We start from the raw sequence: 21,190 nt of genomic DNA, 5'->3' as shown, positions 1-21,190 counted from the left end.
TGGCATCCATCAGAAGTGTTAGGCCATACCAACTATTATCTTCAGACATTATAACTAATGTCAGGGATGATTAATATTGCAGTCTAGCATGCCTGGAGAATGGCAGGTTGGGGAAGGCTGGTCCAAGGTCACTTAACCATAACAATAAAACTAAGCAGCTGTCTATCTAGAGATACTGGGCTGTTTTGTGCTCAAACATTTCTGAATGAAACCAATAAGGTATAAGTACAATTAATAAATTATTAAATGTTTTAATAGAATGGATCTAAAATTAAAAAGGGCTGTAGTTTCCCATTAGTTTCCCATGTATTTATGCTGTTGTTTTTGAAAATTATGCTGGTCGGGCCTTGCCCCATGATAGCCGCCCCGAGTCCCTGTGAGGAGATGGTGGCGGGGTATAAATAAAGTATTATTATTTTATTATGACACAGCAAACAAGATAGATATGCTGGATTTCATATCACAAAATCACAAGTCGAACACTTCCCAAGTGTCTAGGACTGTGTGATATATTTTCAGATGATGCACGCAGATCCCAGCAGGGTATTGTTGTTGTTGTTGTTATTATTATTATTATTATTATTATTATTATTATTATTATTATTATTATAACATATGGTTTCCATGCATAAGGTTTGAGGAGGAATTGTCAGCACCTTAAGTTGAAGAGACGTGTGGTTGGAGAGCTGAAAAATGTCTTCTTATTAAGGTGAAAGAGAACAATAACAAAGTAGATAATGTTGATTTAAGATAGACCTGGAACCTTTGCCCTCCAGATTGTTCAGCTCTAACTATCAGTAACCTGAGCTTCTATGGACAAAACTAAGGGCCTGTTATAAGTCTTTCCATTGCTGGTGTAAAGCAGTGGATTAGTACAGATTGAGTATCCCTTATCTGGAATTCTAAAATCTGAAAGACTCCCAAGTGCCCACATGAGTGGCTGAAATAGTGACTGGTATGTCTACGGATGGCTCAATGTATATAAACTTTGTTTCATGCACAACATTATTTTTTAAAAAATTATATGAAATTACCTTCAGACTATGTGTATATGGTGTATATGAAACATAAATGAATTTCATGTTTACTCTTGAGTCCCATCTCCAGGAGATCTTACTATGTAATATGTACATACGGTAGAGTCTTGTTTATCCAACCGTTGCTCATCCAAAGTTTTGTATTATCCAACGCAGTTTTTGTAGTCAATGTTTTCAATACATTGTGGTGTCTTGGTGCTAAATTTGTAAATATAGTAATGTCTACATAATGTTACCGTGTATTGAACTGCTTTTTCTGTCAGTTTGTTGTAAAATATGATGTTTTGGTGCTTAATTTGTAAAATCATAATTTGATGTTTAATAGGCTTTTCCTTAATCCCTCCTTATTATCCAACATTTTCACTTATCCAACTTATCCATCTGCCTGCCCATTTAAGTTGGATAAGCGAGACTCTACTGTATAAGCAAATTCAGATATTCCAAACTCTGGGGAGGAGGGATCTGAAATCCAAAACACATCTGGTCCAAAACATTTTGGATAAGAGACAGAGCCCTTCCAGACAAGCCCTGTATCCCAGGATCTGATCCCAGGTTTTCTGTTTATCCCAGATTATCTGGCAAAAGGGACACATATAATTCAGTTTAAAGCAGAAAACCTTGGATCAGATCCTAGAATATAGGGCCTGCCTGGAATTAGTACTGACAGGAGAATAAAAAAGCCTCTTCGTTAAGTTTGCATTGTTTAATTGCTGCTCATCACTCTACTCCATCTTTCAGTGTCTGTTTTATTAGTGTATGTTGTGGCCTACATGTTAGATATTGATGAAGCTTTGAATAATCGGTTTACATGTATGGATCTAATAAAAGCGGATTGATCCATGCCAAATACAGTATAGCTGTCAAACTGTGTTAATGTCATACTGAGCCAATGGTTTGGAACTCTGGCAGTTAAGTGCTCCTAATGCATTTTACATTAGCAGTAGTTATGGGAAATCATAATATCTTTATGCTCTGATTCAGTTAACTGTGTCCATTTCTTACTGCTATAATTTTTGTATGCATATCTTGTCGGTGATTTACAAACTTGGGACAATGCTCTGCACAGAACAGGTTTTCATTTGAATCCTTGTCTGTAACCTTCCCATGACATTATAGTAGAAAATTGATTAAAGATTTCTCTCTAACATTGTAGATGTTTACCTTTCCAAATCCTTTACTTATCCCTCCACCCTTCAGATCACTTTCTCTTGCTTTGTTTTTATGAAGTCCTATACTAAGATCTGCCTGTATTCTACATCAATGACCAAAACAGTTTCTTTCTCTACATAACATAGCTTATAAAGCATATGTTCATAGTTGATACCATCTGAAATATGATTATTTAAAATGGCAAACTTTGGTTTTTCATTTTTTATCTCACCTTTCCTTCATGCATGTCAATTGTGTGAGAATTGTGTGCAGCTTTTTAAAGGAGAATATGCATATGTTAGTTACATGTTTGCATTTTGTTTTATTTTTCAAAAAGAAATGCATACATGAAAATACTTTTTGTCTGCACAAGGGGCTAAACATATGTTTTATTTTTTAAAATTAAAATAAACATAGAAACATCAATTGAAGGGATTGTTGGCCCTTTAGAGGCTGGAAAACTGCAGCTACTATTGGCCTTCACCGTTAGGGTTTGCTGCCTAGAGTTGATCAAAATTACAATCTGTAGTACACTATTTGTCTCTGGTTAAGAATTCCAAGGTTGGAAGCTTGTACACAAAAAGCTTGATCTAGTCTGAATTTAATGTATATGCATTAGGGGTGTGCACAATGCCCAAAAACCATACCATTTTCGGTTCCATTTTCAGCTGACCCTCCCATTCTGATTTCTGGGAAAATCCCAAAATTGGGAGGGGGAGTGCCTTTTTTGTTCCAGTGAGATTTGATCCATTGGTGCCAGTGGGGAAACTTTAGGGGCTCGTTTCTCCTGTCATTTTTAGGCCTATCAGGATGAAACTTGCCCTACTTGTAGGCCACATTTACGACTGCAAGTCTTAAATTGCAAAAAAAAAAAAAATCCTGCAAGTTTCAGAATGTTTCTCCAATCCACTGATATTTGAAAAATTTAAAAAGTTTTTACCATAAGATTGTTTTTTTTAAAGAAACCCACAAGAGGGGGTTCTGGGAATTGAAGTCCCAACCAGCATGTGCCACAAGAGGTAAGGAGAATGGACACAGTCAACCAGGCCTCTGATCGGCTGAGAAAGAAATGTGAGAAACAGAGAGAGAGAGAGAAACTCAACTTCCATCAGGCCCCGGGCTCCCTCAGTGCCTGTGTATTGAAATACTTGGAAATCATTGAAGGGGTGTCTACATATTTAAAGCTTGAAGGGTACAAATGCCAACCAATGTGCAACTGCTACTTTGTGACCCTCCCAAAGACTGAAGCTAAAACTGAAAGGAAGTGGAGTAGATTATTAGCTGACAAGGAACTGAGAAGTTGTTAAGAATTGTTGCGGGGTACCTGTAATATTGCAAGCAGGGGCACATAGTAGAGTATCCAAATGCTTGCTTCATCTCTATGTTTTCTTCCTGGAAAAGGTGTGCTGCTGTATTAGCTGCGTTTTCTTTTTTTAAGAATGCAATCCGTAAATTAGTGCTAGGAAATTTCAGGCTTAGATTCTGAATCAAGGTTTTCTGGGATCTTAGAATCATAGAGTTGGAAGAGACCTCATGGGCCATCAAATCCAACCCCCTGCCAAGAAGCAGGAAATATCTTATTCTGGTTTGCAGAAAAAAATTGAAACCAATTCATCTTGTGCAGAAGATAGTATTTTCTTTATGGAAAATATTTTCAGTGCAAAATAACCATGTCAATTTTACCAGAGTAAGCCCGCAATTTCAGCGTTTTGGGCACAGAACAGGTACATGCAAGTTTTTTTTTTTTCAAAATAAGTCCCAAGTTGCAAGTCGTCTTGTCAACCCATGATTCATCTTATCCTGGGTTCTCAACATTAAAAACCAATATTTTTAAAAAATTATCTTTCAAGTATTTAGAATATTCTTTCCACTCCTGCATAAGACTATGTTACTGGTAATAATGATCTTAGAATTACTTTTTGGACCCAGTTAGGGTCAATAGAAATAGTGAGAAAAACTGTAAGAAAAGACAAGGCTTTCTATGTGATGGAATGCTATCTGTTAAACTTCATCTCGGACAGAGTGCATCTCCCTCACAGTCCAGTTTATTCCGGTCCTTGTACTTCAGTGTTCATCTGTTTGGACTTTGGTGCAATCTCCGTTTCAAGTGAAATGTTGTGCTTTCACTGTTGATATTTCCATTTTGAACTTTCATGATAGGTTTGGTATGTTTGTTATTTGTTGTTCTGTGTTACAAAAACAATGGAATAGGAGGAGAGATTAATAGATAATGCTTTCAAGGTCAGTCCAAAATTCTCTTTCTTTGTTTTGTTCTTGCACATATGAATGCAAAAATGCAATTTTCTCTTCACTAGGATGGAGCACAGAGTTCTTATACAGGGTTTTTGGTAGATTCTCAGAATTACTAAAGTGAAAATTACCATGACTTCTTGTACAAAACATTGTGTGCCTTTTTTTTGTAAAGCACAAAAATTGGCTTTAACACAAATCATATTGTTTTTCTGTTTTAAATTGCTGCTCTTCTGGGTCTTATACAAGTAGGCAAAATATATTACTGTGGTTTCATATGTATTCCATTTTTAAATTGTTGGCTTAGATGTTTGTAAGATGTGAAGACACAATGTATGAAAGCACACAGATCAATCTGGGTGTTTGTTGTTTACTATATGATATTTAGCAACAGTTTGTCTTCCAGCTGAAGTCTTACCAAAACCATTATGCCATTTGCTCATTTTTGTATGAACCAACTCACATTTTCTGCATTTCTCTGGTAGTCCCACATTTCAAAGCAGAAAGTTTGCTTGTCTTCAAAATGGCAAGATACTCTGTTGATAATCACTTTTGAGTAGCTGCTTGTCTTTGTTGCAGCTAAGGTGTTGTGATACCCTTCTTTGGGAACTGAGCATTGCTCCTTGCCCTTGCTGCATTAATATTATCCTGAGCTGAACAACCTGTACTCTCAATTTCTTTTCTCCTTTAGTATTGGCTAACGTACTTCCATAGTAAAACTCTTAATGGGTCATGCAGCAAAATCTTGGATTAATGAGTTTGACTTCTTCATAAAGTAAGTTGCTAAGGCTGGTAGCCAATAAAAAATTAAAAAATAAGGAGAACATTTTGACCTTGTTGGAGCAGCTTGTGGTTAGTTACATATAGAAGCAATTTGGGAAGTCATTTTTTGAGAACTGTTGATAAAACACTTATTTAAAGACCTTCAGATATGCTGCCTTTCATTTCTTGTGTTACAAAGAATTGTAGACTAATGCTAGAATGGCTTTCATAGCTAAGATCTTTCCTTTTAATAACATATCCTTGTGGAGAGTGCCATCAGGACTATAGCCAAAGTAAAGTCACTGTGAAACAAGAGAGAAATATATAGGTAAGCTAAGGGAACAAAGTTTATGGAAGTATAAAAGGCTAAAGCAGAAACCGTCATCATCCCCAAATGTATATCAATGATAGCTGATTTATGTAGAGCAACAAGTGCAGAATAAAATCAGAACTTGCATAAGGAAGGAAGAGTGAATGGCTGTAACTTGGGGAATGTATGATTGGAACCCTGAACAGGATTACTTTTTTAAGACAAGAGGATTTATTGCTCCACAGTCCTGCATGTGCCATTTGTGTATTACTAATACAGGGCGTTTGAAAAAGAACTCCCTAGTATTAATGTGTTTTAAGTTAAAACTAGGGAGTTCTTTTTCAAACACCCTGCATAATAATTCCTTATTTGCATTTTTGTGTGTTTTCTTGAAATGTTGCTTATTTGCAGAAAAAAGATATGGAATATTTACTTGGAACATCACCTGGGGGAAAATCTTTACATTGTTTTGTAATAATCCCCTCCCACACTAGCATCAACATGGATTTTTCTTTTTATTACAGACAATGTTGCCTAGTAGATTAACAGGATTGTGTAAAGATTGTGTTCTATTCTTTCCCTACCTTGCTGTGACATTTCTGCTGGGGGAAAAAGAGAGAGAGAGAGAGAGAGAGCAATTCTCATAGTTTATCTCACAGAAATTCATTTGAGTTGTGCAAAGTAGTGTCACCGTAATGCTGCAAGCTGTGAGACCGCATGTATTCCAGGGGTGTGCTCTGAGTATTGTAATGAGCTGCAGAAGTGCTGAATACAAAATCTATTGCAATTGTTGCAGCCACTTATAGCCAGCCATCAGAGTAGAACTTTTTGTATGCAAACTAGTAACGTCACTCTACAGATGACATTTTTGTAAAGTTCTGGTAAGCAGCCATCTGGCTGAAGACACTACTTTGATTACATATTTTATGGTATACTTAAATGCTTGGATTCCATACTTTTATTGATCTTCTAAACCATATGCCTGTATACTTTAGACAAATTAATATTTTGATGACGATTGCTAATGTATTTTTTCACCTTGTGCTGGTTACTGCACATGTTTTTGTTGGCTTGCCTCAGAACTTTTGGAGGTGGAAAGTGAATGTATCATCTCTATATTCTGGAAAAATTGACCTTCAGATAGGTTCAAACTAATTAATCATAAAGGCCAGTGAATTGCAATCTAGCTGATAAAGAAAAGGGAAGAGCTTGATAATAGTTGTTATGTTTATTTATACCTTGCTTTTTCTTTTCACAAAGGAGACTCAAAGAGTTCAGCAAAAGCTTCCACAAACTCCAGTTTCCTTCATTATATGCGTTTGATGCTAGATCCATCCTCTTTTTTTCTTCTTTTTCTGAAACATACTAACATAGATATGTCCTTGAAAATATATATTCTGCAGATGTCCTCCTTGTTGTGGCCATACTAACCCCATTCTTTCAAGAAATTGTTGCATGTAGATCTGGAGATGTTTTCTGTATTCATCTTTTGCATGTTGCATGTAGCTCTGGAGATGTTCATCTTTTACTGTCCACTTTTAAAAATGCTGTCTCAGTACTAGCAGCAACAACTTTATATTGGCATTCATGCTATACATTTTATTTTTAGAGACTCCATTGAGATGGTTCTCTAAAGATGTAACAGTGAACTTTTATTTCAGTTCATTTTGTTGTCTAAAGCTGGGGGTGGAGGTGGGGAGGGATCTTGCTACCTTTGTCATCAGAAACAGCCTAGATCAGGGGTTTTAAAACTTTTTCAGCTGCTGAGCCCTTTTGGAGCAAAAGTTTATTGTGGAGCCCCAAGAACTGTTTATATATTATATTATATTATATTATATTATATTACATTTTATATATAATATATATTTCAGGCATGGGCTAGGCCAGTGGCAGATGGATGAAGAGTGTTTGTGTGAATTAATTTACACAGTGCAAAACAGAAAAGAAAAGAAAGAACAATACAATATTTAAAATGAAGATAAATTTTAACCAACATAAACTTAACGGTATTTCAGTGGAAGACCCCAGCAGCAATCCAATCCAACCCCCTTCTGCCATGCAGGTAAAACACAATCAAAACACACACACCGCAACAGATGGCCATTCAGCCTTTGTAATAATAATAATAATAATAATAATAATAATAATAGCAGCAACAACAGAAACCTCAGAGGCCAGTCCAACCCCTTTCTGCCATGCAGCAAAAACACAAGCAAAGCACCCCTGAGCAGTAAGATGGGAATAGGGTTTTGGAAGCAAAGAAGGCTGGTGGGGAGGGTCTGGGTGGCGAGAAAATCTGGGTAGTGTGGGAGGGGAAGGGCTCCACAGAGCGCAGTTTAAGAACCCCTGGCCTAGATGGTGAAGGCTAATGCTTGCTCTCCAGACCATTCCTCAAGCAATAGCTCCCTCTTCTGCTTTTTGTGTGGATGGGTGGGTGGGTGGATGAATGGTTCACACAGAAAGATTAGACTACTACAAATTGTTCCCATGTTTGGATCTGGCTGACTGTGGCCCATAAATGCCTTCTCACATGGATCAGTGCCTCAAAAAGTCTCTCTTATTTTTCAAGCTTCAAAATGTTACAATACTGAAAATTTGTAAGAATGTATATGTACAATATAACCCTCATAATAATGAAGGATTTGTTCCCAGACTTTCTGTGGATATGCAAAATGTGAATAATAGTGTACCCTATTGAAATTAAGAACTCCAGGCCCAATAATACCATAGATGTTTCCTGGAGGACCTAGAAAATGCTTATAGAGAACAAATTTAGTTGGACATGGATAAATGAAACCATGGACACCAGTCCTGCAGATTTGGGGATCATACTGTAGTTTATATAGAAGCACATGAAATCTAATAATTTTTTCTAATGACTTTGACTGATTGCCAGTGAATGTCATTTTTGATAAATATGGTTTGCTCATGCATATACCGTATTGGAATCTAGTAGAGGAATGTCACAGGCTTTTCTCCACCATGTTCATCACTTCATGTAGAAACTGAAACCTTCATGTAAAAGGCTGTATAAATGATGGCACATTTGACTCAGTCCTCACTTTCAATTATATTACATGAGGCCATTGTGCCTATGTGATTCTAGAAAGAGCAAATGTGGTGTCCTGAGGAGGACTTGCAGGCTTTCCCCCATGAAATATTCTCTGAACTGGAGAGTACATAAACAAGCCCAAAATCCTTTGGAGCTATACCCCATCCTAACAGTTCTTTGGGTGTGTTCTCTTTTAAATTGTTCATTTTATTAATTTCCCTTGCATGTTTCTCTCCTGTTCTCAATACCTCTATGCTCTCAATACCTCTAATTCCAATCCTATATAAGAACTCCAGGGTCATTCCAGTGAGATTCTGTTCCAAATATTAAGCTATCAATTAGCTGAGCAAACAGCAGCTTCTGATCTTGAGCTACATATTTCTTAATACAGTACTCAAAGAAGAACCATATTTTGTAGAACAGGGGAAACAGTTGCTGGCAGATGGGAACACCAGCCTGTCTTTCCAGGGGACTCACTGATCTTTGCATAAGGAACAATGTAAATCAAGTATCCAGTCTACGTCTTATATTCCATGTTTTGTCAGATTGCTTCACCTTTGCTCTTACCTGCAGTTTTCTTGGACTGTGAGTAGCTATCTACATATGTGAATGTATCGTTGCTGTGATCCTAAAGCCAAGGAACTTTATCAGGATGGCAGAGATTAGGCAAAGACACAGGGAAGCCATACCTAGCCAAAGATACATTCCTTTTTCAAAAAGAAAAGGACATATTTGGGCAGATGCTTGCAGTCTGTGATTGGATTATGATATGAAGATTGACAAGCTCATGCAGCTGCGTAATTTTCTGTTTTTCTTTAAAAACCACTTCTGGTGACAGAAGTAGTTGCTGTCATATGCCCTGCTGTACTGTGTAGCCTTCCTGTGCCTTCCATTCCTAATTATAAATAGTTTGTAAGTTGAATGTTTATAACTCAAGGACTGCCTATGCTGAGAACTGGCTAAAATAAATGAATAGGATTTTATGCAGAACAAAAAATTGTTAAATTTGGGAAGGATTGGCATGCAAAGTAATAAGTTATATGAGATAAGATAATTTTACTTTTAAAAAGAAATGGGAAATATTGGTATGTTAAACCAAAAAGGGATTGTTAGTATTTGAGATTGAGCTAAAATTGTTAAATTGTTTATATCAATATTCTTCTTGAGATCTTTGTATTAATTCATAATATGGGATTATTTTTAGCTGAAGCTGAAAAATAGTAAGAAGTATAATTGTTTAATAGTTGCCTTGCTTGAGGGGGTGGGAAATCAGTTGTGTTTTTAATGTTTTTATATAGTTGGAGAGGGATAGAGTTTGTCTATTTCTTTTAGATGGGATTGGGATGGGATGCGAGTGGGGTGATGTATGATTTATTATTATTATTATTGTTATTATTGTTATGTTATTTTAATTTTAATAAAACTTTTTTTAAAATCCACGTATACACTAAGATGAGAGGCCCGCCTAAACACAGCCTTACATATGGTATTATTATATATAGCATTGTCAAAGTGCTGAAAGGTCTGTAGATTTTAAAAGTGTGCAGTGTTATTTGTTCCCATTGGGATGGGAAGCCAGTGGAGTTTAAGGAACCTTCTATCACCCTCATATCTCCTGACCCATAACATGGTGGGTTTGGGAAGCCGAGAAACAAGGCAAGAATCAGGAGGCTACAGCCTGGACACTTGTTTTCTGATAGCTGGTTCATTACTAGGCCATTGCCACGTGATAGCTGTAAAAACACAACCAGGCACAGGAAACAACTCTGGCATGGAGGGCTGCAGTAGTCCTCAAGTTTATAGGAAGACTAGTGTGCTGAACTAGGAAAAGAGCTTGAGAAGAATTCTCATCACCAGGTTTTTGAATACTCAAAAAGCTCTGCCTCCTTTTTTACTTGAATATTTGATTTTTTTTCTACCTCTATTGGACACAGACCTGATTTGTGTTTAGTTTCTTTTGGAATGTGGTGATGCTTATAGACTTCCGTAATACTGGAATTTGTTTGGCTGATTTTATCTGTAGGTATAGCTGAATGTTCCAAGAGACATGGAACCCAGATGTCAGATCTCCAGATAAAAGCAGCTCTATCCCGCTTGGCATGTTTCCAGAGTTGCACAGACCAGAAGACCCCTCCTTGACTCCCAGCAAATATTTCTATTACTTTCAGCTTGCAGCTCTTCTCTGTGTTTGTAGTGAGGAGTAAGAATTATTCCTTTTCTCCAATTATCTCCTAACTTTCTTAGGCAATTCCCCTGTGTTTTTCATGTCAAAAGAAGTCTCCAAAAACTTTGCCATAAAGTATTCTCCACCAGTGCTTTCTACCTCCAAACTGACAATCTGACAACAGTGTTTCATCATAGTACTAAATTCTCTATTGGAAAGCATCCCAAAATTTGCATTCCTCCTCCTCCTCCAAACTGCATTCTTCCTTCTTCGTTTATATTTTTCAGAGTTGACATCTTTATTTATTAGTCATTTCTCCCATTGAGCCTTTGAGTACTTTACTAACAATATGGACTGTAAGCTCCTTGAGGCAAGAAAGAAGCTTGGCTTATATACATAAATAATGATAGCAATATATATGCGTGTGTGTGTTAAATATCCTCCAATATATGTTAGGCAAGAAGCATTTTTATGTTAGGCTGACAAAGCAAATTAGGGTAAAGGTTTGGGGTGCTCTTTGATGCCTCCTTTTGAAAGCAAATGGTTTCTTAAAATGAAGTCTTACCAAAACCATGATATTTTACCATTTCCTGTGCGTAAGGTCTCTTGCAGTCTTACAACTAGGAGAATGAGTTTTTGCAGCCTGTGTGTGATATAACAATGTGCCAAGTTCTTTTCAATGGGTCACAAAGCCCTGCCCATTCCAAGAAAAGCATCCAGTCTGCTTAGCATAGGGGAGGTAATCTATGTGTTTCCTGTATGGGCTATTCTCTTTCAGCCCATCTTACCCCTACTTATAGCCCCTAAATGCCTTGTCATAATCACCACTGCTTTATGTCTATATGAAGATGTCCTTACTGCCTTTTTCCCATATGCTTTTTAAAGTGAGGATATGTACCTGTAGATCAGTGGTTCCCAACCTTTGGGTCTCCAGGAACTGTGGGAGCTGAAGTCCAAAACACCTGGAGGCCCAAAGGTTGGGAACCACTGCTGTAGATAAAGCTTTCCCTCTTGCCTTCACTGGTGCTCTGTTGCTTAAGAGTTATATCAGGGTCCTTTGCACTATACACTTATAGCACTGTGATTCCACTTTAACAGCAATGTTTGAATCCTGGGGAATTCTAAGATTCACAGTTTAGGGAGAAGTATTTAAAGTTTTCAGCCAGAGAGCTGTATTGTCTCAGACAGGTTTTTTTGTTTTTTTTGCACAAAAAGACCCAGTGTGGGATATCATTTGAGAAAAGTGCAAAAAGTATTGTAATCTCAGCCAGAAGGGTGAAAACTTCCACAATTGTACTTCCCTTGTTCTTGTATGCCTTCAAGTTGTTCCTGATGTATGGTGACCCTAAGGTGGACCTATCTTGAGGTTTTCTTGGCAAAAAAATTTGAGAAGTGGAGTTGCCTTCCTCTGAGGCTGAGTATAGTTTTGCCCAAGGTCATGTAGTTAGTTTCTACAGATCAATAGGGATTCAAAACCTATTCTCCAAAGCCATAGTGCAATGCTCAAACCATTGCACCATGCTGGCTCCTGCACTTGCTTGCAAAAATTAGATGAGATTCATATCCAAAACCTGCTTCTAGATCTTGAGTTGTTCACGCTTTCTTTCCACAGGGTTACCATACTGTAGTGCCTTTTGACTCCCAAATGTAAGCTTTCATGTCATTGTGCATTGGCAAAAGTGTCACTGATGCACAAGTGAAAGTAAGCATTTTCTGCTAGTTATAAGCTGTATATGGAGTAAGATGGCTTGGCTTAACTGCCAGATACCTGGTTCGAAAGCCTGTATCCATTTGTAAAATTGTGTACATGGTAAAAGGTATACCAGAGGAAATACATTATTCAGGAACCAGTGAAAGTTTTTTGGTGATATGAAAGTAGAAGAATTCCTATGAAAGCAGAAGAATGTAAGGTATCTCAGATGTATGTTATAATAATGCCCCCATCTGTGTTATTACAAAAAATTCACAATGGGTAGGTCATTTAGAGCAAACATAAACAGTTGTCTGATTTTACAAAGATTTAAGCTGGGTAGGATGATGGATTTTGGCTGTGTTTCCCTGCCTTCCCATCCCATCCCTGGCCTAGCCATATTGAGCAACAAAGTTTGAAGTAGTGCTCTATTTATGTTTACTGAAATTGAAAAAAATGGTTTAAGCATTGGGAAATGCTACACTATCAAAGACTGCAGTCAGAGGATCTGTATAGTGAGTCTATTCTCATTCAGGGCAATGCATCAAGACTTACTTTGGTTCTTGTCACTATAAATACAGCGGAAAACACAATTTAATTCTGAATAGGGTTTTGTGATAGGTACTAGGCTTTTATTGACTTTACATATTTCCTTAATAAAGATATTAGATAGATTCTGGCCTCTGTGTATGGTTATTGGTGCTCTGCAGCCTGGGTCGTGACATCCCTATAGAATCAATTTTATATGCATTTTAAGCTACAGAAAAGCTAAAATCAGGACAGTAAAAGAACAACACCCAGAAAATGGGAATTCCAGACAGGAAACAATCAGGGCCAGCTAATACCTCCCAACAAAGGATTCCCCCAGGTAGGAAGCAGCCAGGCTTTGAAGCTGCAAGGCTATTCAATGCTAATCAAGGTGACCAATTGCAACATTCACACTTGCCTCCCACAGACAAGAGTTCTTTCTCCCACCCTGGACCTTCCACAGATATAAACCCCACTTGTCTAGCTTCGCACAGACGTCAAAACCTCTGAGTATGTCTGCCACAGATGTGGGTGAAACGTCAGGAGAGAATGCTTCTGGCACATGGCCATAGAGCCCGGAAAACTCATAGCAACCCAGCCAGTAGGCTGTTGCTGAACAACCTATGAACTTTTAGCATTATAGGAAAAAATGCCCAAGATTTTATCACTTAATACTGTTGGTATGTGTGGAGAAGAATAGAATGCTTCTATACCAGGCAAGGGCAAACTTTGCCCATGTCTGGAGTTAGGAATTGTAGGAGTTGAAATCCAAAACAATTTGACAGAAAACTGGGAGTTGTAGTTTGGCATGGTACTGGCTCTCTTCTGCAGGGAAGGCTAGGGACTTTGTAAAACTACAGCTCACATGACATGGCACTGAATCTGTTGCAATTGAGCTGGTGCCAGAATCCTTTCCGGGAGATCTCCTCAGTGGAGATATCTCTTAAAGGGATATCCTCTGGCTCTAAGGATTCCGTTTAGGAAGGCAAGCCTTGTTTTGGTATTCCCCTTTAAGCCTGGCTGAAGAAGCAAAACCAAACGGCGGCTCCAGGGCGAGGCAGGGCGAGGAGAAGGCCAAGCGCAGGCACGCAGGCATGGCTCTTCTCTCTTCTCTTCGCTCCCTCCCTGCTTCGCGGAAGGCTTCTACTGAGCCGGTGTGGTCCCGGGGGGGGGAGGGCGATCCGAAGACATCAGAAACAAACGAAAAAAAGGTACTTTTATTATTCAAATTCGTAATATTTGTAAGGCAGTGAGCAGATGTTTCAATATCAATTCAAAATTAATTACGAAACGAATTTTAAACGAATTTAACGAACTAACGAAAAATTTGCTCAAGCCTGATAGGTACCTATTCAGATGCTGGCTTTTTAATGCACCATTTTTTGAATGGAAGCTTGTATGTGCTCAGCAAGATTACTGGCTAGGAGAAGATCTCAGTGGAGGTTGGTGATTCCGGTGTAAATGAGTTGTGAATCTTTCCAGATTTAACTTTGAACTTCAAAGGAGCTATCCAAGGTGCTGAACCCTGTCCCCAAAATAGCTTTAGCACCATGGATAATTCCTTCATAGTTCAGGCTAAGAATAAATTTAGCATTTTGGTTTACCTCCCTTCATGTCTGGATTAATGTCCACTGACATCAGAACCATCCCCTCTTCTGCAAATTTTATGGATTTAACATAATGTCTCCTTCCTTGTCCTGACCTTTCCATCAGGAGATTATTCCACCATCATGCATTTATAAAGCTTATCTGATCCAATACAAGATGAAGGAAATTTATTTTTCTACGCTGTCCTCTTTTTTTCTTTTTTAAAAATTATTTGAATTAGAACTACATCTTGGAACATGCTCTGCTTTTTAAAATACAACACCAACTTTTTCCATTGTATTCAATTCCAGAATCTTTTAGCTGAGAAGGTGGAACAGCTTATGGAGTGGAGTTCAAGGCGCTCAGTCGTCCGCATGAATGGAGACAAATTTAGACGATTTGTGAAGGCTCCACCTCGCAACTATTCAGTGATTGTGATGTTTACAGCTCTTCAGCCACAGAGGCAATGCTCTGTTTGCAGGTGTGTTATGTTCTAAGAAACAAGTTTTTCTTGTCTATTCCTGTCCTTGTCTGTTTTTATCACTTTCCACTCCTTTGTCTTTAAAAATATTTTACTGTGAAGGTCCTTTTTTCATCTGCATAACTAACTGATCTGAGTTTTAGCTGAAGTCATTATAAAGCTAACTTTCCTCATGATTTTATTGATTCTTTTTATTCTCTACCTACTTGTTGCTTTCTATTTTTACAGAAAATTTTACTTGATTTTCCCCATTCAGTTAAAGGGATGATATTTGATGTTCTTAATTTGCGGTCTTTCATTTTACAAATGTATTGTTATTATTATTATTATTATTATTATTATTATTATTATTATTAATCTGTAAAATATCTTCAATTCCACTTATTACTTATTTATTTTATTGATTTACCCCATTTTTACCCTGCCCTTCTCCACCCCAAAGGGGACTCAGGGTGGCTTACACATGGCAACTATTCAATGCCTCACCACATACAGAAAGCTTAAAATAAATCAAATTAAAATTAATACATTATTAACAGTTAAAAACAATACATTCAGCATTAAAACCACATCTTCCAAACCATAGTCTGGGGCCATTCCGTAATAATTTCACATATGCTAGGTCCATTATTGCACCAAATTCTCATGGAAAGGATTGGGATATAAATAAAATGATTGGAGAGATGGGTAGGTGATCTTAGGTTCTTCATGTTTACATTGAATGACTAAGATTGATTGTTTGGCGCATCTTAAGTCAACCTTTTACAATTTGTTTGTAACATTTCACAATGCAATTTCCATGTCTTGCACTTAGTCACTATTGTGGAGAACATTGACCAATCCTATAGAAAGCTATGGGCCACAAAAATAAGAAATTGTTTACTTAATTTGCACTTACATAATCTAGATTTTTCCCCCAAACAAAACAAATCTTCATCTAAGCAAACTATATCAGTTAAGCAAGCAAGAGCTCTGCTCAGCTAACATGTTGATTAATGTTTGGGTAAATAGTTCATTGAGCCTATTCCTGCATCCCTTAAATATGTGACAGTATTCATATAACTTAGGAAATCATAATAATACTTTTCTTTCTTTTAATGCCACATACATTCTTTACATCTCTCTTAAATCCAAGTTTCCTCTGCATTCCCTATGTCATGTGAAAGGGTTGAAAAAGATTTGAAGGAGCCTGTAATGTAATGGGAAACACTGCAGTGTAGTGATGGACAATGAGGTACAATCTTTCTGTGTAATGCACTGGCATCCATCTGGCCAGCATTATTGTCTGAGGTTTATCAGATGGGCTGCACCTTTGATCAAACGGCTTTATACATTACTTTCTGTACCATTCTGAGGTTTGCTTCATATAGCTTTATTATCTGCATTCTTTTTAGTTGGTTTTTAAATTCATGATCAAATTGGCTTGTAAAATGGAATGTGGTCTCTTGTTTGTTGCTAAGAAACTGTTTACTCCTTTGGATGATGAAGTTCAGAAATAATGAGAATAACTTAACTAGTTGTTATTGCAGTTATTAAGTGAACAGCCAGCAAACAGGTTCCCTTATGTCAGACTGTGTGGAAATGTTTTGTTACTAGAATTTAATACTGTATAAACATTGCCATTTACTAAGAGAATACCCATTATTGCAGTGGGAAAATGACTTAAGGTTCATCCTGTTGGATGTCATAGATCCTGAACACTCCCATTAATTTCAGTGAAATTCATTTCCAAGTAAATATTAAGACTGCAGGCATAGTCATTTCAGCAGAATGTAGCTGGACATCTAAAATAAGAAATAATTAATTCATTGCTTCGAGTTCAAAACATTTAAAATAAATGTGAAATTGAGATCTGGCTTTGCTGTAGGGTACAATGTGAATTAAATGAATTTGATTATGTGGCACCTGAAAAATAATAACAGAAAACCAAAGTCATTCAAATTGCCAAGTAATTAAAATTGAGGAGTTCTAAGTATATACAGAAGGTGAATTTCTTACTCTATATTCAGTATCTAGCCTAGGTTTTTAAGATGTAAAGAAAGCTCAGAAACATTCCTTGTGCTGAAGAGAAAGGGAGAAAATTGTTAAATCTGTATGAAATTTTCCACATTTTGGAACAATTTTGTAAAAACAAATGTTTTTTTCAGTGGGGGATTTGGTTTGCAGCAAATAAACTCCCCTGCCCATGATATTTTTCACAAGCCACACTATTTGGGAGGGGGGGGGGTGTATCTTTTTTTTCTGGTGAATTTTTAATAAATGTTTGAATTCATTTTTAAAAAAACTGTTTTCACCTGAATGTCCTATAATGTTAACAAAATCATTGAAAAATTAACAAAAGTGCTCATGATCTCACTTAACTGGTAGAAATCTTAGGAACGTATTTGTTCTTGCTAGTGAGAATGAAACAATTAAAAATTTACATCCCTAACTGCAAACAAAATTAATATTTACCGATTTCAGTTATAACCTTTCCTTAGTATGTGTTTCATTCAGCTGTCAACAGGTTTTTGAAGTAATTGCACACTGAATATAATGATAACATTTCTCACTACCAAGTGTGGAGTGAACAAACATTTGGTAGAACTGTTCCCTTCCTTTCCTGTCCTGTACCATAAGCATAAAGTAAATTATTTTTGCTTTCTGCTTATGGTATAGGAAAATTTAACATAATTTTATTGTTGTTGTTTTATGTTAACTTATCTCCAGGCCTCTTTATATATTAATTGTGTAGGATCTTTAAAATGGGCAGAATTCTGTTCTTCTGGATTGTATCCGACTGTAACTCCAATCCTCCTAGCCATCCTAGGCTAAGATGAGTAATAATGAGAAAAGTTACAAGTTTGTTATCTCTTTGAAAAGGTTGTACACATTTTTAAGAAGACATTGGGAAATATTTTAAGCGTTCAGTCAGTTGTAATCCAGAGTACCTCTATAGAAAAATGCTTGAAATATAGATAGAATATTTATTTATGCACATAGACACACAATCTAAAGATAATGAACATACATAGATATATATTTGAGACAGTAAAAAGTGGTACATAATTTTTGTAAGAAAATGGGAGTCGTGGTTAGGACTGTCTTCCTGCATTTGTCTTTTCTGTGATCATCCCACTGCATACTGAGCACAGAATCTTGTTTACTGCGATTTTCATTTTGTTTTTTCCCCTCAAGAGATTCTCAAAGTTGAAGACAAACTTTGTGTATAGGCGGCAGATACTGCAGTCTGAAATAAAGTGGGTGTGAAATGGTTAGAGAGCCAGGCTTCAGTGTTTGCCATTGATCCTTGCCCCTTCCAGAGGCTAGTACAAGGAGAATAAATTATGAATAGACTTGCTTAATTTGTCTGAACATCCTCAGGCTGTAAATACATTTTTCTTCTTTTTCCTTTCTCCCCCCTTCCCACTAAGGCATACTAGACCATGACACAATAGGGCAGCATTTAATTGTATGCCTTTCCACTTGTCAAAAAGTTCTTCCTTAGGTCATCTGGAGTGATTCTCTCCACCATGCCTTGAATGTCTGCATTAATGAAGGCAGTCAGAGCACCAGTTTGGTCTGTCCCTTATCATTAAGGTTCAGTTGATCATCTGGGGGCTAATCATTCGCTCCATGAAAATTACTTTCTCCCCATCTCCTATTCTATCAGGCACCTAAGTGAGACTATCTATTTTTCTCTGCAAATGTGGCAGGAAAGCTACCTCCTCTTAGCAAAATGCTGCTCTTCAGGATATTAACTGCAACTGCATGAAAGTTTGATTGTATCTGTTGTTCAAATAAACTGAGAAAAATTAGAAAACCTCTAGGGGAGATCTCTAAAAGTGCATCAGCAGTCTTAACTATAACAGAGTCTAATGCCCAATCTCTTTTCTATATCAGTGTATGCCAAATGTTTTTCCACATATTCTGTATTCTCTGATCCTTTTTTTCTGGTTGTTATTTGCAAGATTACTACATAGGCCTTTAGGGGTTTGCTATGGGAAGGGGTGTGTGAGAGGTCTTGCTTATAGAAACATACTGGAATTGAGAAGCTTCCTGGATGCCCTACAACCAAGTGCAACTTGGGATGGGTCCAGGTTCTCCATTTGTAGATCTTAACTTATAAGGTTGGAGGTCAGGGTTTAGGCCTGTGGTGTTGAGTCTTGGAAACTCTCAGAAGACTGTGAGACAACATGTGGACAGGATTGATTACTGTCCACAAGCTGAGGTTCAAGACACAAGGTCTAGAGTAGGCATGGGAATGGTGCATCCCTTCACATATTTTGGAGTTGGATATCTCATCATTTTTCATCACTAACTGCTCAGGCTGCTGGGATCTGCAATACAACATCAGGAGGCCCACAATATTTCCTTCTCTGTTCTAAGCATTCATCCATCTTTGGAGTCAGGAGAATGGTTATTTATAGCGTTCAAGTCTTAGTCTTACCAGAATATATAAATTTCCCCTGTTCTTTTATTCAAAGAAAAAGACTGGAGAAGACCTGTTGCTTTCTATTTATCCACAAAATTGTGATGAACCATGGGCCTTGTAGTCCTGCTCAGGACATTGTAATCCCTGATGAAGATGAAAACTTGGGTTTTTTACCTTCCCAGTCTGAACTGGATTCCTCTCAGCCAGATCTTTCCCAGACAGATCTGGAAACCTTGCACCTGCAAGAAAGTTGTGCCCCAGAAGTATGTCAAACAACCCCAGAGCCTACTTCTCCCGTGTTCTTGCGCCGGGAGTTTTGTAAACAACAGAGAAGTTTGGATTCAGCTTCGCGCAGGAGTGCGAGGATAGCAGCTAAGAATGTTGCCAATTAACATTGGTTCTCGTGAGAATCTTTAAGGAGTTTAACATCTGGTCTCAGAGTTTAGCTTTCGTTTCTGATTCCCAGAGAACCGCTTTGGTGAGAAAGTTGGACTCTATATAGGTGTTTTGCCCGCGTAGCAACTTCGCGGAGTCAATTCGTCAGCCTACGGAGCGAGTTGTGTCTGGACAGCGCGCTCCGATTCAAGCCTCGCTTCAGCTCAAGCCTTGCCTTGCTATCCAGCCTTCGCCTTGCTTCCCAGCCTTTGTTTACCTACGGACTTTGCCTTGTTTCCCAGGACTAATCCTTGCCTTGCTTCACGGATTTTACCAAGTTATTCCACGGACCTTGTTCTTGTTCTTAGTTACCTTGTTCCACGTTTTAAGCCTTGTTTCAAGTATCAAGTTATTTCCTAGCCACGCTCAAGTTTTATGGACTAAAGGACCTTGTCATCTCCCCTCACTTTGCTTGGCAAAGTGAGTGTTTCGGTTATTGGATTACAACTTTGGACCTTAATATTTCTTATTGGACATTGCTTTTTTGGACTAATTCTGACCTTTCCTGAAGGGTCTAATTCTGGACTATTTTCTATACTTGTTTTTATTAACTTTATATATTCCTTCAATAAAGATATTAGTTAGATTCTGGCCTCTGTGTATGGTTATTGGTGCCTCTGCCGCCTGGGTCGTGACAGTTTGACTCCGCCACCCATAAGCACCAACTAACCGAGGCCAGGATGTCTACCGGAGCCGCGCCGGCTGGACAGCCGCTCAGCTACACCATCAGCAAGGACGAAGTGGACCGCATCCGTGACAGACTCAACGCGCAGGATGGAGAAATAAAAGGGTTGAGGGAGCGCGGAGTTCGCCTCCCGGCCATGGCGTTGCCTACCAAGTTTTCTGGAGAAGCTGCTAAGGTTCATGTTTTCCGCCGCCAATGTCAAGCTTATCTAGAGGCCCGTGATGCCGAGTTTCCCCAAGAAGACATCAAGGTGGCGTGGGTCTACAGTCTTCTAGACGGACCAGCGGCTAGCTGGGCGACGGCCCTGTTTGATCAAGCCTCCCCCCACCTAAGTTCAGCACAACGCTTCTTGGATCACCTTAAGGAGACCTGGGGAATCGAGGACAATTTGGAGGCAGCCGGTCACAAACTCCGGCGCCTCCTTCAAGGAGACAGACCCATGTCTCAGTACATAGCCGAGTTCCGCGTGCTGGCCCACAACACCGGCTGGAACGATGTAGCCCTCAGAGGACAATTTCGGGAGGGTCTCAACATTGAAATGCTGGAAGAAATCTCCAAGGTGGATCCTCCCCAGACCCTCGAGGCACTCATTGATCAATGTTTACGGGCTGAAGTCATGATTGCCAACAGGAAACAATGGGTTCGA

At 38.1% G+C, this 21,190-nt stretch overlaps 1 protein-coding gene across 3 annotated transcripts in view; it reads left to right on the top strand.

Annotated features, from left to right (window-relative positions):
- Nucleotides 1-21,190, top strand: part of tusc3 (tumor suppressor candidate 3) — a 193,548-nt gene that overhangs the window by 48,427 nt on the left and 123,931 nt on the right. For 2 of the 3 annotated variants that reach the window (XM_008111711.3, XM_003221566.4), the window contains exon 2: nucleotides 14,841-15,010. The exons of the other annotated variant lie outside the window; for it this stretch is intronic. In XM_008111711.3, coding sequence (XP_008109918.2) covers nucleotides 14,841-15,010 — 170 coding nt within the window. The remainder of the gene's footprint in view (nucleotides 1-14,840; nucleotides 15,011-21,190) is intronic. 3 annotated transcript variants of the gene reach the window in all.

The sequence above is a fragment of the Anolis carolinensis genome, chromosome 5, assembly GCF_035594765.1.
Source record: "Anolis carolinensis isolate JA03-04 chromosome 5, rAnoCar3.1.pri, whole genome shotgun sequence".
Lineage (NCBI taxonomy): Eukaryota > Metazoa > Chordata > Lepidosauria > Squamata > Dactyloidae > Anolis > Anolis carolinensis.
This window is presented reverse-complemented; position numbering and strand designations above follow the sequence as displayed.